This window comes from Halichoeres trimaculatus, unplaced genomic scaffold, assembly GCF_033239565.1.
Source record: "Halichoeres trimaculatus isolate MK-OKI-2021-1 unplaced genomic scaffold, fHalTri1.1 fHalTri1_scaffold_22, whole genome shotgun sequence".
Taxonomy (NCBI): Eukaryota; Metazoa; Chordata; class Actinopteri; order Labriformes; family Labridae; genus Halichoeres; species Halichoeres trimaculatus.
Genome location: NW_027437200.1, coordinates 10,597,920 through 10,613,151, shown reverse-complemented (window position 1 = coordinate 10,613,151; position 15,232 = coordinate 10,597,920). Strand labels below are relative to the sequence as shown.

The 15,232-nt window shown below is 40.9% G+C and overlaps 1 protein-coding gene and 2 non-coding genes across 3 annotated transcripts; all 3 read right to left on the bottom strand.

The window, feature by feature from the left end:
• Positions 1 to 3,812: 3,812 nt before the first annotated feature.
• On the bottom strand, positions 3,813 to 14,757 carry eif4a1a (eukaryotic translation initiation factor 4A1A). Its single transcript, XM_074661868.1, has 12 exons — positions 14,618 to 14,757; positions 13,704 to 13,766; positions 12,871 to 12,913; positions 12,412 to 12,544; positions 11,501 to 11,640; positions 10,044 to 10,212; positions 8,243 to 8,352; positions 8,003 to 8,146; positions 7,756 to 7,893; positions 7,169 to 7,258; positions 6,167 to 6,246; positions 3,813 to 5,588 (listed from the first exon to the last, which is right to left on the bottom strand). The coding sequence occupies exons 1-12, from the start codon at positions 14,638 to 14,640 to the stop codon at positions 5,444 to 5,446; spliced, it is 1,278 nt and encodes a 425-aa protein (XP_074517969.1). The 5' UTR covers positions 14,641 to 14,757; the 3' UTR covers positions 3,813 to 5,443.
• Positions 8,479 to 8,616, bottom strand: LOC141784611 (small nucleolar RNA SNORD10). Its single transcript, XR_012597463.1, has one exon. It is a non-coding gene; the product is annotated as a small nucleolar RNA SNORD10 (small nucleolar RNA).
• Positions 11,001 to 11,138, bottom strand: LOC141784612 (small nucleolar RNA SNORD10). The gene has a single exon (XR_012597464.1). It is a non-coding gene; the product is annotated as a small nucleolar RNA SNORD10 (small nucleolar RNA).
• Positions 14,758 to 15,232: the final 475 nt, after the last annotated feature.

Genomic DNA, 15,232 nt, shown 5'->3' with positions numbered 1-15,232 from the left:
TGGGGAGCAGCAGTGCATGGCCATTTTCAGATCTTTCCAGGGATGATGATTGGATTCAAGTCTAGGCCTCTCAAGAACATCCAAAAAGTTGTCCTGAAGCCACTCCTTTAATATCTAGGCTATGTGCTTAAGGTCATCTTCCTGCTGAAAGATGTATCGTGGCCCCAGTCTGAGGTCAAAAGTGCTCCGTAGCAGGTTTTCATCCAGGATGTCACTGTACATTGCTTAAATCATTTTTCCCTCAGTCCTGACTTGTCTCCCAGTCCCTGCCGCTGAAGAACAACCCTGAGTTTGGCCACAATTTCACTCAAGGAATTGTTCATCACTCAGATATTATGGTGGTCACTGTGTGATGAATCAAAAATGCCTATTGTGTTCTCTGTGCTTTTGGAGCTCCAGTTCATCTGTGAATCCCTACACGAAAAATTAGAAAATTATGGAGGAGTGCAGCGCACAAATAACCTGACACGCCAGACGGACAGTTTCATATATCCGACGCAGAATTATTTCACTAGTCCATCTAGGTAGCAGCTTCTCAGATTTGTTTTCAGAGGCGGGACCTTAAAAAAAATCTGCAACTGGTGATTGGACGACCGTTCTGATTAACACACTCACCACGGATCAATCAACATCAAACCACGGCATGACGTAGCTTATGTGAGCCGATGCTTCTAAGAAACAATAGATGAACAACTACTGAATCATGAGAAACAGCTGTGAAAAAGGCGTTAGACGACAGCTTCCGGTTTTATAAATTTAATTTAAGAATCAAAGGAACGCTGACAAGTATGAAAGTCTGCTGACGTCACGTCTGCTCCCACAGCTCTCGCCTCTCTTCCCTGATTGGGCTGGTTAGAATTTAGCCAAGTGAATTCATTGGTCAATGGAGCCTGGCAAGATGGACCTACAGGAGTTCGGAAACTGAATCAGGCAGGTCCGTCTGCTCTGCAAGGTTAGCGCACAAATTTCCCCCTTAAAAAGAACCATGCAAGGGATCAAGACTGCTAAGATGACATCATTCCTCCACGCAAAGCCGCGCAGACCTCATGAACGCATCAAGCAGAAACCAAGCTTAAGGAATGGCTTCCAAATGGCCACTCTACTGAACAGGCCAGGTCCTTCTAGAAGGTTCTGCTCCACAGAACCCTTAAGAATGAAAAATATATTGCAGCATATTGGAAAATATCATGTCATATATCAGGTAATATATTCCCATATATGAGATTTAGTATTTATATTTTGCAATATATTGCAATATATGGAAAGCAGCAATCATTTGTATATTTTGCAATATATTGCAATATATTTCATGAATATATAATATATTGTATATGTGCCCTCAATATATTATTCCATGTATATCATAATATATCAATAATATATTACAATACATTTCAAAAAATATATTGGTACATATATTTTTCTTTCGTAAGGGAAGACTGCTGGAGCTCTGACAGTGACCACTGGGTTCTTGGTTACCTTCCGACTAAGATCCATCTCCCCTGATGGCTGAGTTTAGACAGGTGGCCAGCTCTAGGAAGAGTCCTGGTGGGTCTGAACTTCCATTTACAGATGATGAAGGCCACTGTGCTCAGAGGGACCTTCAAAGCCACAGAAAAATGGTTTAAGCTAAGAGAGGAGGATCTAGCGTCAGTAAATGCCAAATCATCAACTGAGGTTTAAAATAAAGCAACATCTATATTTTCTCTTACTAACGGTATCCCAGGTCCCTGAATGCCCACGAGAGTCTGTCTCCAGCAGGATGTGTGAGTGCTGTCCTTGGTACCACACAAGGAGCGACACGGATCAGAAAAATGAAACCTGTGAGGAAGTGTTAAAAGTTGATGTTCATTACAATACAATTCAAACCTGAGCAGTGGGGCTAGATAAGGGGTGCTAGGTCATCACCCCACCACTTGTATGACAAAACTGTCTTCAGAAAAACAGAATGAACATGAACACAAAAAAAGAGTTCACATTGAGAATATTCTGTAAATTCAGAGCACCAAAGACAGATGTATGCCTTCAATATTATTTTATTGACTGCACTGGTGCAACATCTGTTGTGACACCTTTTATGTAATTTTCAAGCCTTACTTTGGGTTAGGTAATAGCACCCCCTTGAGAAAAAAATCATCAGCCTCAATTAATTACATCTTCTAATTTATACATTTGCATTTACTAACTGCTTTGGTTGTTATACCTGGCATAATACAGTATGTTTGTTAAATATCCAAGCTACTAAACTTAAATAGAATTAAACATTATTGTCCAAAAAGGTGGAAATTCGTGTCAGGCTCTGTAACAAAACAGCAGAACAACTTTTAACAGTAGGACAGTGTTATGGGGTATGTTTTGATGAATCTCCAAAATGATTTCCTGACCTTTACACTGAAATGAAAAAGATCAGGAAAACATGACTTGTTAAATTTTTTTCATAAAGCTACCCTGGCCCCTGAAGTCTTTGTAAATTAATTTCCCAACAGACTCAACTAAAACTGCTTATTAAGAGTTTATATTACCGCGAAAGTATCATCAATGCATTCAAAACACTCCACTGATGCTACGCAGAAGTAGAATCACCAATAATTAAAAATATATATACCGCTCTTATAGGTTATCTTGTTCAGTTTTCTGATTAACTGAGATCTTACCTGTTACTTTAACCATCTCTGAGAGCCAACAAGCCTTAACTGAAGTGAAAAGAACGAAGTCTCCCTCTAGCGGACAGGCGGTGTTACTAAACCTAACCATGGGTCTGTGAACCCATGTTTGGAGGAAGGCTGATAAAGGAGGAGCCACAAACCTACCTATTGGTCAGCTCTGGGTAATGAAGCCTCACCTGACCTTCAGCAAAGCTCCTGTTTGAGGTGCTGTCGTTCATATGAAGCTTGTTTATACTGAATTTAGTTTAATCCACTGTCATGAACAGTTGACAAGCAAGTTCATATTCGCTTTCCATATTTGGCTGTTTACTATTTTACATTCAAAGGTTGTGACGAGCATTGATAACGGTTCTTCGCGCGCTCGCATCAAAGAGCCAATCAGAACCACGATACCTGGAGGACAACCAGCCAATCATAATCGCTATTATTTCTATTTTTATTACTTGTGATATTAGTGTTACTATTGTCTTAAATTGAATTACTTAAATTGTTAATTTAATTACCTTTATTTCTACAAGTGTTATCATTGAGGTCGTTTTTGTTGTTCTTGTAGTTCAGATAAACATCCCCATTTCCTTATCCTTAAATTTGATCTGTCATTTTACTTATTCAATTCCATAAATTTTACTTCTTTAGTAAAGTTTTTTAATTTTCATCATCTACTTAATATATATATATATATATATATATATATATATATATATATATATATATATATATATATATATATACCGTTTGGGCTTTCAGTTCATTATTATTTATTGTTTTAATTATTTGCCTTACTTATCCCAGCCCCTGTTGTTAATGTTGTGCTTAGTCTTTCTGTAGCAGTTTTCTTACCTTTTAATATGTGAAGAAGAAAACTGCAAAACATTGTGTCTTGATGATAAAAAATGATAGTGGAATTAATAGTAATGTCAAAGTAGCCAATTACAAAAGGAGGGCGGGACTCAGAGCAAACTGCCATTGGGATTGGTGGTGTAACTAGGGTAAAGTTTTATTGAAAGACAGAAATATGAGATCTGTGACACAAAAAGTGAAAATCCATTAAACTGAATGATTATGAGCGCTAAAAGAACATTTAAAAAATAAAAAAATTAAAAACAGACATATATTGAGTGTATTGTGAATAGGAACTGTTTTGTGCCAGAAAGTTCTGCATTTATTTGTGCTGCTTTTATTGATGGAGACGCAGCATGTAAGTTAATTTCCTGTTTGTGAATCACCATCATTCCACCCATTCTTCAAATGATTGAGAAATAAAAAGGGACACCAGAGGTTGGACCAAACTGTATCTAGCAGCACCACTGAAGTCAGTGCTGAGTTTGATTTTAGCCTTTCCACACAGGATTTGGCCACAAGTTGTCATACTATTCAACAATTCAGAGGCCAGTTTACACTGTTAAAAGGAGAAACCTTTATTTTTTTTAAAGACCATTAAAATAAATACTATACAGAATCCAATGTAGAAAACTTGATACACTGTTTCTGTCTCAAAAAGGTTAACAAGTCCGTAAATTCATTTAAAAAATAGCACTGACTATACACCCCAAAACATGACAAATCTCCTACACCAGACACCCCATGATGACAGGCATTTAATACGAGCGCTTAAAGGAGGAGGGAGGGAGGGAGGGGCGGTAGGGTCTTTATAATTAATCTATAGTTTGGTCCATTCATGTAGCTAGCCACCCCCCCTCCCTTGACATTTTTAGGGAGGTAGGTTACAAAAGGTCACCACCACCTTGTCAGAAAAAAACTGTGATATTGTTGAAAAATAAAATCTGAAATGAACAAAAAAAAAAAAAAAAAAAAGAGTTAGAGGTGAAAATCCAACCAGGTCGTCAGGGTCCGGAGGCAAAGTGTCCCCCAACTCACCGTCAATTTGCCCCCAAACATCCTCAGCCACCGGCCGCTCTCCAACCGAATGCTACTGCACAAGGCAAGCACTATGTACAATAGCCATAAAAAATATATATATAATATGAAACAGCAGTAAAAGGATCAAAATGGTAAACAACTCATTCATGATGGGTTTTTACTATACAGGTCTTTTTATTGAGTATGCCCTGTGTACTCTAGCCCCAAAACCGCTCTTCAACAAGATCATGGATGTTCAAGGCTGTTTGTAAAGTACACTGGAGGTTGTTTGAATACTGATCTGGTCAAGTGCAGCACGTCGTGTTTGATTATTCTGAGTCCAAACCGAGCTGCAGTCTAAACCTATCCATCAGTCATGGTGGCGGCGGCGCAGCACCCAGTGAATGCGATGCAGCTACAAATCACAGCCACATTTCACAAAAGTTTCTCTGATAACATGCACAACGCTAACACAACTGAGCTGAGTTTTAATTTTAAGTGAAGCTTACAGCCAGAGCTAGAATCCTTCAAATCGCCATGAACCCCTGGGGGAGGATGACCGTATGTGCTTTTGGAAATGCGGGTCTGTTTTGCACTGAATGGCTGTCGAACTCTGTTAAAAGTTCTGAGAGGAAAAGTACAAATTAAAGTAGGAGAGCTGCAGGGGGAACTTAGGTGCTGATGTGGGGTTGAAAGCACATGGAGCAGGTCAGTAATTCATCCTTCAAAATGGCTGAAACTATGTCAAAGAACAGGAAGAGTGGTGGCTTTGTTCATCCTTTCCTTTCTGGTGGAGGGGGAAAGTCGAGGCTGAATTTAGCAAAAGAAGTTCTTAGAATCAGATCGTATAAGAAACAAAGTTTGACTTCTAAAATAAGCGGGGTGGGGAGGACAGAGGGCGTAATGTGAGGGCTCTTCTAGATCAGATCGGCCACGTTCATGGGCATCTCCTCAACGGTGGTGTTGTAGAAAGTCTCGATGTCCCTCAGGGTTCGCTTGTCGTCCTCAGTCACCATGTTGATGGCTACTCCCTTTCTGCCAAAACGACCGCCCCGACCAATCCTGACAAGAGACACAAACCGTTAACTCCTGAAACTCAGCTGATTGGGAGGAATCCAGACAGTGAGGTGTGACAGATTGATAGTTGCTATTTCTTACAGCAGGGTTTGGGTTGGAGGACTCCAAAGCTTGAAATGAATGAAATGGAGCTCTTCAAGAGACCAGACTCAAATGACAAATAAACCAATAATGCCTGGCCAATCTAAAAGCTCCCTTTAGCTCCCTATCAAATTAAGTGTAACTCAGGAGCACCCACAATTTTCTCATGACTTTCAGAATCTATTACTGACTCATAACTTTTATTTGCGCTCCTTACTTCCTTTACTTTTCTACACAAATTTGAAAAATTGACCATAGATTTTTTTTTATAGTGTAAGCATTTGTAAAAGATTATCTGAAGTAAAAATAACCAACAATATAATTTTCATGTGTTAAAACTTGACAACCTCAGTTGAGTTAATTGCCACAGTCAAAAATTAAGTATTCAGAGCTGCAGCTCTTGGTGAAGCAAACTCCTTTTTAAGGAATAGTCAATTCTTTCACACAAATCCTGATCTGTGTAGTCATCTTTTAATGCTTACCTGTGGATGTAGTTTTCCCTGTTGGTTGGGAGGTCATAGTTGATGACTAGGGACACCTGTTGGACATCGATACCTCTGGCCTGAGGAGGGAAAGAATCATCTTTTACACACATCCTAATTCATGTGGAGCCAACAGTCTTCTAGAAAACTTAAAGTCGTCAATTCTTTGACAAAAAAAGAAAAAAAATTAACCACTGATGAAACTCATCTTGAGATTTCCTCAAAAATGTGAACAAATGAAACAATAGATGAGGATCTCTTAAAGGTAGGGTCTGCAGGATTTTCCTTAAGAAACAGAATGTCTGCCTCAAACTACTACACCTTGCCTGTACGTTGAGTTTTAGTTGTGTTGGGATGTTTCTTTGCGGAGAGTGGATGTGGCTACCTCAGCCAATCACAGCGAGGAAGTGACATTGTGTGTTGATTAGCCAGTGGAAGAAGCTGTCCTAAGCAGCCATGACAGTTAACAGGAAAAGAAAAACACAACCAAAGTGAAACGAACATCAAACAGATAAAGCTTTGGAGAGGAGCACTGGACGAAGAGCGAAGAGTTTGCTTTCTGCTGACCTGTAATCAGCTTGTGCAAACATGCCAAGTCAGGTGCTCTGCTCTTGATACTCTTCCGCGTAGAAACGCGATGCTACAGGTGACTGCTGGGCTAGAGAGTGTGTTAACGTAGCTTCAGTTGGGGGCTGTGTGTGTGCTGCAGCTGAGCCAAGGAGTAGTCCAGTTTGATTGGTGTGTTTACTAACAAGTAATGAAAACTCCTGCAGACCCTACCTTTAAAGTGTAATCTGCCATTTAGTTGTGATTCCAGGACCTGGCCTGGGCACAGTGGAGGACAGACAGCTTCTCTACCAAGGAACATTCAGTCCTTCACCAACACTGCAGCTGGGAGGAGAGGGAACCCTGGACCTCATGAAGAGATCTTCAACAAAAACCAAGACATTTCTATAAACCATCCACACTGTGTCTAAGAGGTTAAAGTAGGAGTGAACGTACAAGCAGGTCAGTGGTGATCAGGACTCGACTGGAGCCAGAACGGAACTCCCTCATGATCAGGTCTCTCTCTTTCTGGTCCATGTCTCCATGCTGAAACAAGAATACATCTTTAGTCAGAACACCTCTAGTACTGCACACTTCTATATGGTTGTTTAAGTCAAGGTGTGAAGGATTAAATATCCCACTGGACAGTTAGTGAACTCCACAAACTGAGTTGAGATTCATCAATACGATGCTTCCTGAACTTTGGTTTCCCCTCATTAAAAGACTAACTTAATAAAACTAAAAATGTGAGCAATTAAACTTTGAAATAAAATAAGATGAAATGTAATCTGCCAATTAGTTGTAATTCCAGGATGTTAGACCTGGGCACAGTGGAGGGCAGACAGCTTCTCTACCAGGGAACATTCAGTCCGTCACCAACACTGCAGCTGGGAGGAGAGGGAACCCTGGACCTCATCAAAAACAAATCTCTAACACTGAATGCTCACTGCTTAATGTCAATAAAGACCCAAACTGGGTTCACCTAAGACATTAAGTCAAATGGGCGAGAGAAGTTAAGCGGAGTTCAGGTTTGAGTCTCTTACCAGAGCAGACACAGTGAAGTCTCTGGCGTGCATCTTCTCTGTTAGCCAGTCGACTTTCCTCCTTGTGTTGATGAAGATGACAGCCTGTGTGATGGTCAGCGTCTCGTACAGATCACACAGAGTGTCCAGCTTCCATTCCTAGGGCAAACAGGTCAGACTTTGAACTTCAGGACTTCACAATAAACCCCACTCAAAGACAGATAACCTGACTAAGACAAAGCTATAAATCTATGAAATGTGTGCGCACCTCTTTCTCCACGTTGATGTAGAACTGACGAATACCCTCCAGGGTCAGCTCTTCCTTCTTCACCAGGATCCTCACAGGCTCACGCATGAACTTCTTAGTGACCTCCAACACATCAGCAGGCATGGTGGCTGACAGAAGGACAACCTGTAGATGCACAGACAACAAGAGAGACCGTTAAAACTGGACTATGACTGAGGTGTTTTGTCTCTATGTGTGACTCAGAAAGGTGTGCAGCCTCACCTGTGCATTGGAGTTCAGTTTCCTAAAGATGTCGTAGATTTGGTCCTTGAACCCTCTGCTGAGCATCTCGTCGGCCTCATCAAGCACAAAGATCTTAATGTGCTTAGAAGCTGCAAGGAAGAAGTAGAAAGAGATCACACATGATGTCAGCCTTCGAAGATTTAACCTGTAAACTCTCCCTACATGTCAGCCTGAACTGGTTTTATCAGTTGCTACCAGCCTCAGTCTCTGTTTGCTGTATTCAGAAGTGATGTATGATCACGTCTCTGGACCCCGCTGTGCCGACAACTCAAGCCAACAAAACGCTGACCTGAGCACCAGCACAGCCAGAGTTTACAGAGTCAGTTGACACGCATGGGTTTCATCATCACACAGCATGTTCTTCAGCAAGAGGCCTAAACTCTGAGGCGTATGAAAAACGGATCAGAAGTCATGTTTCCATTACACCTAGAAATGAGAAAAAACTTAATATTTGAATTCAAAAAAAGGTCAAAATTTTGAAAAACCTCTCAATTTGGATGAAACATTTTTATGCTCCAGAAGTTTTGATATTGAAATTTAATGTAGAAGTGCAATGGAAACACTTTTTTTTTTTTTTTTTTTGCAAAAACACATCACAGGACATGGGGAGGGTAGGAGAAGGAGCGTGTGTGAGTGAGTGTGAAAGAGAGTAGGCGAGCTGGACACGATGAGTTTCTTTTTATGTTTTGTTTCGTGCCTGTTTGGAGTTGGTGTGGTCACGGCCAACAGTGACCAGCGAGTAAATCGGCACCATCATCATTCATAATACCATTACGCGCTCTGCCTTCACCTGTTATCAGCCACAGCAGTGCCATCCATCAAAATAACAGTTCCAGCTAGGGCTGGGGGCTACATCCAATATACATGATGTATCGCAGGTTTTTGCACGAGATTTATAAAATGACTGTATCACAATTATCAAATACAAACAGTCATGCTAATGTTTCAGACGTAAGAAAGTCGATCTCTTCTGTGATTCCCTCATTTCACTCTCTGCTGCTCAGCCGGTGCTCCTCTCCCAGCGAGCCCCACGCTTCCTCGCCCACCCAGAAAAACTCTCCTGCACATGCGTGTTTTGGTATTTGGAAAGAAAGAAAAAAAGTCGCCGGCACGTCTCATCAGTCGAGGGTTGTGGGTTCCCAGGGCATGTTTTCTAGAGTGTAGTTGCGTATTTGGGTTTGCTTTGCTGCCCAACTTTCCCCAACGAGAAACGAAAGCCACACGTTTCACTTTCACTTTGCAACGCACTCACCATGACCAACATTATCCAGGTAGCTGATTTATGGAAATGAAATAAATATTATCTCCAACTTTAGTTCATGATATTTTGAAAGTTTATTATAATATAATATAATATAATATAAAATAACATAATATAATATAATATAATATAATCAGCTGGTTTAATATATCTGAATGAATTATTTTACTGGACGTAAAAATGTGTAACTACATAAAGTTTGGTTTAAAATAAAAGCTTTGCTCAACTTGACCTGATCAGTATTTTCCCCCTTTTTGCATCAAAATTTTAAAAAGTCCAACTAAAAGGTCTGCTTGAATCATTATATTGATGTCATTTTATGCACCAAAGGACTGGATTCAACATTAATATAGTGATTTTGAGGAGAAATCAGGATATCAAGATCGTCGTGTGTCGAGATAAAGCCTTGAGATATTGGTCATATAACTATACTGTGTTTAACTTAAGAAAAAAACTCTTATTTTAAAAGTGTAATGGTAACACAGCAAGTGTTTGTTGAGAGACAGTTTTGTGACTTACACAGGATTCCACGACTCAACATGTCGTACACGCGGCCAGGGGTTCCCACTACGATGTGAGGGGCTTCAGCCTGCAGCTTCTGCATCTCCTGGCGGATGTTGGTCCCTCCGATGCAGGCGTAGCAGTTGGCCCCCATGTAGTCACCCAGAGCCAGCACCACCTTCTGGATCTACAGACACAAGAGAAAAAGTACAAACATCTAAGCCAGAGGGACTTTTAGTCAGCATGGTACAGCAGAGGCTGTATGATTGATGGAACTTCAGTGAAAGTTTGGAAAATGATTGACTTCTAGGGTATGAAAAATATTAAATGCTGAAGAAAAAGGACGCTGTTAACTGTGCTGAGATGTTCTTGTTCACTAACTGCCCAATCATAGCTGCTAACAGTCTCTTCACTCTGGGTTTTATCCTCAGGCTGAATGAGCTATCATTTGAATCCATTTACATAATTGACCTGCTGAGTCACTACTTTGTGACTCAGCGCCAGAATTCATCATGAATTATGATAATGTTGTAATGCATAATCAGGAAATGATCCAAAACCCCTGGAGTAAATAACATTAGCGCAAGATATTCAGCTGGGATAGTTTAATTCTATCCTCATCAGTCTGGTTTTATTGGCTGCTGCAGAAACAAGGAGTTCACTTTCTTTCATCTACATGTACAGGAGCTTCACACAGATGTCTCTGCAGTGTGTGTCAGACCATGTGTGTATAATCCTGAGTGCAGCATACAGTGGAGTAATTGAACTTCCTCCTCTGGGGTTAAAAAGTGCATCCTCTTCTTCTTCCAAAATTAAAAATTTAGCACAAATATCTTGTGTCTTATCCATTTAATCTTTTGATAAACATTCATTGCCTTGTCTTTTTTGTCTAAGTCTCAATAATTCTTAATTTTGTGCAGGGCAGGGTCAAGGGTTTTCTGATGTTGTCTGAGTACACAGAGCTGATGTGTTTGCTGTATTCAGAAGTGATGTATGATCACGTCTCTGGACCCCGCTGCGCCGACAACTCAAGCCAACAAAACGCCAACCTGAGCGCCAGCACAGCCAGAGTTTACAGAGTCAGTTGACACGCATGAGTTTCATCATCACACAGCAACAAAATGTTAGAGATATTTCTGGACAGAGCACCCAAGAGCTAATTTGGTCCTGCAAGTAAAAAACAAAACTCCTCAGGACTTGTTCTCACTACCAGGAGCAAAGGCTGAGTGGATCTTAGAATTAACTACATTGTTTTTAATTGACTCAGAGGAAACGGTTTAAACTGTCTTAACTCAGGATGGAGTAGATGTTTGAAATTTATGTGGAATGACAAAAACTAAAAGGTATTAAAACTGACCGGACTATGACTTGGCTACTCAGAGTATGATCCTTTGGTTTTAACACTGGAAACGTGCTGTCTATGAAGGTCTCGCCTCACTGTGCTGTTTTTTTTAAGCTTCTGAAAAGACTTTTACCTGCTGAGCCAGCTCCCTGGTAGGAGCCAGGACCAGAGCCTGGGTTTCTTTTACATCCACATCTATCTGCTGAAGGATGGAGATGGCAAAGGTGGCAGTCTTCCCAGTACCAGACTGGGCCTGAGCGATCACATCATAACCTAGAAGAGAATGATACAGGCAAGTTTTGAGTACACCTCTAACCACATCTTTTACATCTCTTGAAAGAATTAAGTCACTATCTTGGCAGGAAAACATGTTGCTTGATGGTTAATACACAAAATGCTATAACAAGAAACTTTTCTGAAAGTTGAAGAAAGTCTACAGACATCAACCTCTCTAGATTACCCCTTATTTCAGGTCTTCTTAGTTTCACTATCCAGTAAGTGGGGATAAAAACTGTAACTGTGTTCCATCCTTGGTGATAAATGCCTCTTGGTTTCCAAATATCTTTAAGAACACCTTACCCAATCCAAGCTTTATTTTTTTAATATGTTTAATTATATAAACAGCCAAAAAGTGGATTTTTTTTCCTCCTCCAACTTGATCAACTTGATTCTTTGACTTTCGTTTCTCTAAAAACTTGGGTCTGTTGGAGAAGGAGCAAACGAGCAATAACCTGATGACCAGACATGATATCTTATCAGTAAAGTGGGTTATGTATCAGGTATCCTGAGTTACCCTGTGCACTCCCCTTCATTTGTAGGTGGAACCTGAGATAACAGCAAACACAAGTTGTTGCTTTTTTAACGTTTTAAGTGTCACTGTGCTTTAACAACAGAGGAAATAAATTACATCACATGGAGATTGCAGGAAAACTCAGTAAAGTAATAGACTTACAAATAAACATAAGGGAACTTATTCTAGTTTAAACTACGCTTCATTAGTGATTGTATGAAGACTCCTTGCGTAAGAAGATAAACTGAACTCACCCTTGATACAAGGGATAATGGCTCTCTGCTGGATGGCAGAGGGCTTCTCAAAACCATAGGCATAAATTCCCCTGAGAAGGGTCTCGCGCAGGTTCATCTCATCGAAGCTGTCCACGATCTGATTCCAGTTGCTCTGCAGAATAGGAGAGAGAACACACAAACTGATGAGATTATACTTTCATACTGAAAAAAGCTTATCCTTCATCCTCCTACATCTTAGCTTTCAGCAAACCTTTCTGAGGTTGAAAAACTGCATCCCATGACACATTTAAACTATTAACATTAAAGAGTTTTTACTTGTGATTTCAGCTGACTTTCTTTATTCTTATGAAAAATCATTTGTAGGAGCTGACTTTAAACAATTACAAGTAGCACATTTTAGTTACACAAGTAAATGTGATCTTGTGATTCCCACCTCCTGGTTTTACAATCCTTGGGACCATCATTAAAGGGACTCACCTCAATGATGCCATCTGGCTCCATGCCCTCGGGGCCATTGTCTCTGTGTGACAAAAGACAATAAGTCAGTGCTTTCCCAACAACTGATTAATCAAATACAGCCTACAAAAGATCAGACTTCCCCTTTGATATTGAGATTATATGTATCCATCCATTAAAAGCTTATGACTGGAATATGCATGAGATCCAATTGATTAAGATGCAAAATTTGGCATCTTTACATTTTGGCACAAAATGTCACGTGTGGTCTTATTGACATCTTTACACATTTCAATGAGGGAATTTAATTATGAATTAATGTTTATGCATGTTCAAAATCCATAACCTCCTGATCACCACATTTTAAAGGCTCTGCTATTAATAGAAGGTTCGTTTTAGTCTTTTTAGCTTGTTGACTGAGAGCAAACGCTTTTTCTGGAGTCCGCCATTTCTACCACATTTATCCAAGATGGTCGTTTCTCCATCAGGGCTCAAACCAGACGAGTCAAAGCGCATAGCGGCTGCCGCTAGAAATACCGATTAAATGCTACTAAGACTATATTTAACTTCTCACAACTAAAAGCACACTCCATGTGTCGCATATGTCAAACATAAACATTATCCTCTTGAGGTATTGGAATGATATCGACAGAAAAAAACGTTCGTCTGACAGTGAGTTAGCACCGGCCCGCTATGGTGTTAGCCCACCGCGGCTAGCACGGCCTGCTTCTCTTTCTGTGACCTTTATTGCAGTGCGCCAAGTCAGCGAAACCTTTTAACGTTCAGATTGCAGACAGGAGTTGGGCATTTGTCTTTGAAAGTAAACAGTGAGCAGAAACAGAGGGAAAGCTTACGGTGTTGAGGCCACAGTGACCATCTCGCCTGGACCTCCGTCCGCGAAGCAGCCGTGGTCTCTCCTGCATTGATACATTTTCAGCAGTGCATTAGTACAAACACACAAGTCATCATGAACACGTTAACATTTTTATTCGGTTAAAAAGTCTGACAAAGAGGGGGGAGGGAGTAGCCGTAGACGCCTGATCGTTTGTCTTCGGCCACTATACACGCAGGCGCCGAGCGGCGAACCAGCCGCTTGCAATACACAATGAACATGAGCGACTCAACATGCGCGTCAGTTCGCTCGCACTGGGTTCGCACTAGCGCCAAGCGCTTAGCGGCCTACTCTACCGGCATTGTCCGAGCCTCTTACCACGACCATGTGCGTTACTCTTTTACTACGGCAAAAAACAGATATACACCCGATAACATCAACACAGCCGACAATATCTTTTCATCAAGCGACATCAACTGATTTAACATCCATAAAACGGCTTCACTTGAGATTTCAGGGTTTAAAACGTAACAAATGATTTAGATCAGAATAAGGAAGGCCCCCGACCCACGCGCGTTCACGTGCTACTGGTGGTGCCGGTTGGATATTTTGCGATATGTACTTGAAAGATCTTTACATACGTGATTCTAAAAAGATAAACATGCCTGAAAAACGTGTGCGCTTTTTGCGTACAAGTTGCCAAAAACCGCTTTATCGGTTTAATGGCAAATTAAACATCATCCGGCTAGTGGTAGCCCGGAGCTAACGGTCGGTGCGCCCGGTGCTCACACAAGTACAGAAACGCTGGGTTAGCATGCTACCCTCTTCATCTTCATCTCTGACCGGCATTTATAACTTTATATGGAAGCAAATGATTACACAAAATACTTAATAAACACTATCTAAGCATAAAAACCACAAAAAAGATTTCCTCACCTATTATCATATTCAGCCGACATTATTCCAAAGAAAGAAACTGCGGCAGAAATGTCTTATATACGTTGACAACACACAAAGAGGCTTTCTCATTGCAACACATCGCCGTCATTTAGCTTTGGGCCCGCCCACGGAGGTTTCTGATTCGCTGCTTTGGACGTCACGCAAAAAAAGGCGGGTCGACGCAAGCAGAGTGATGTACGATTGTTCCATGGTTCTCGTGCCAAGAGGGCGGAGTTTACGCTCTGGAAGCAGAATGTATGAAGCTCTGTTCACTCGGGATAAGCTGGTGTATATTTCTCCGGATTCACATTCTCAGGTCGGCCATTCGTTAAGGCGGACAAGAGACCAAAGAAATGTTCCTTTTTTCCTTCACACCGTGATGTTCGTTACCTTCATTTCTCAGTAAACCATAAAATTACAGCATTGACACATCCAAGAGCCAGTGATGTAAGCACACAATGACACTGTGCATGAGTCACTCTGTAGTCATCATGACAGGAACATGTAAGATATACGTGTTCAGTCAACCAGACATTGAAACCTGATTGAACCCTGAATCCAGACAAATATGGATCATGGGTTGTAAAGTGATCGTTTCCAGCGGTTCCTCGG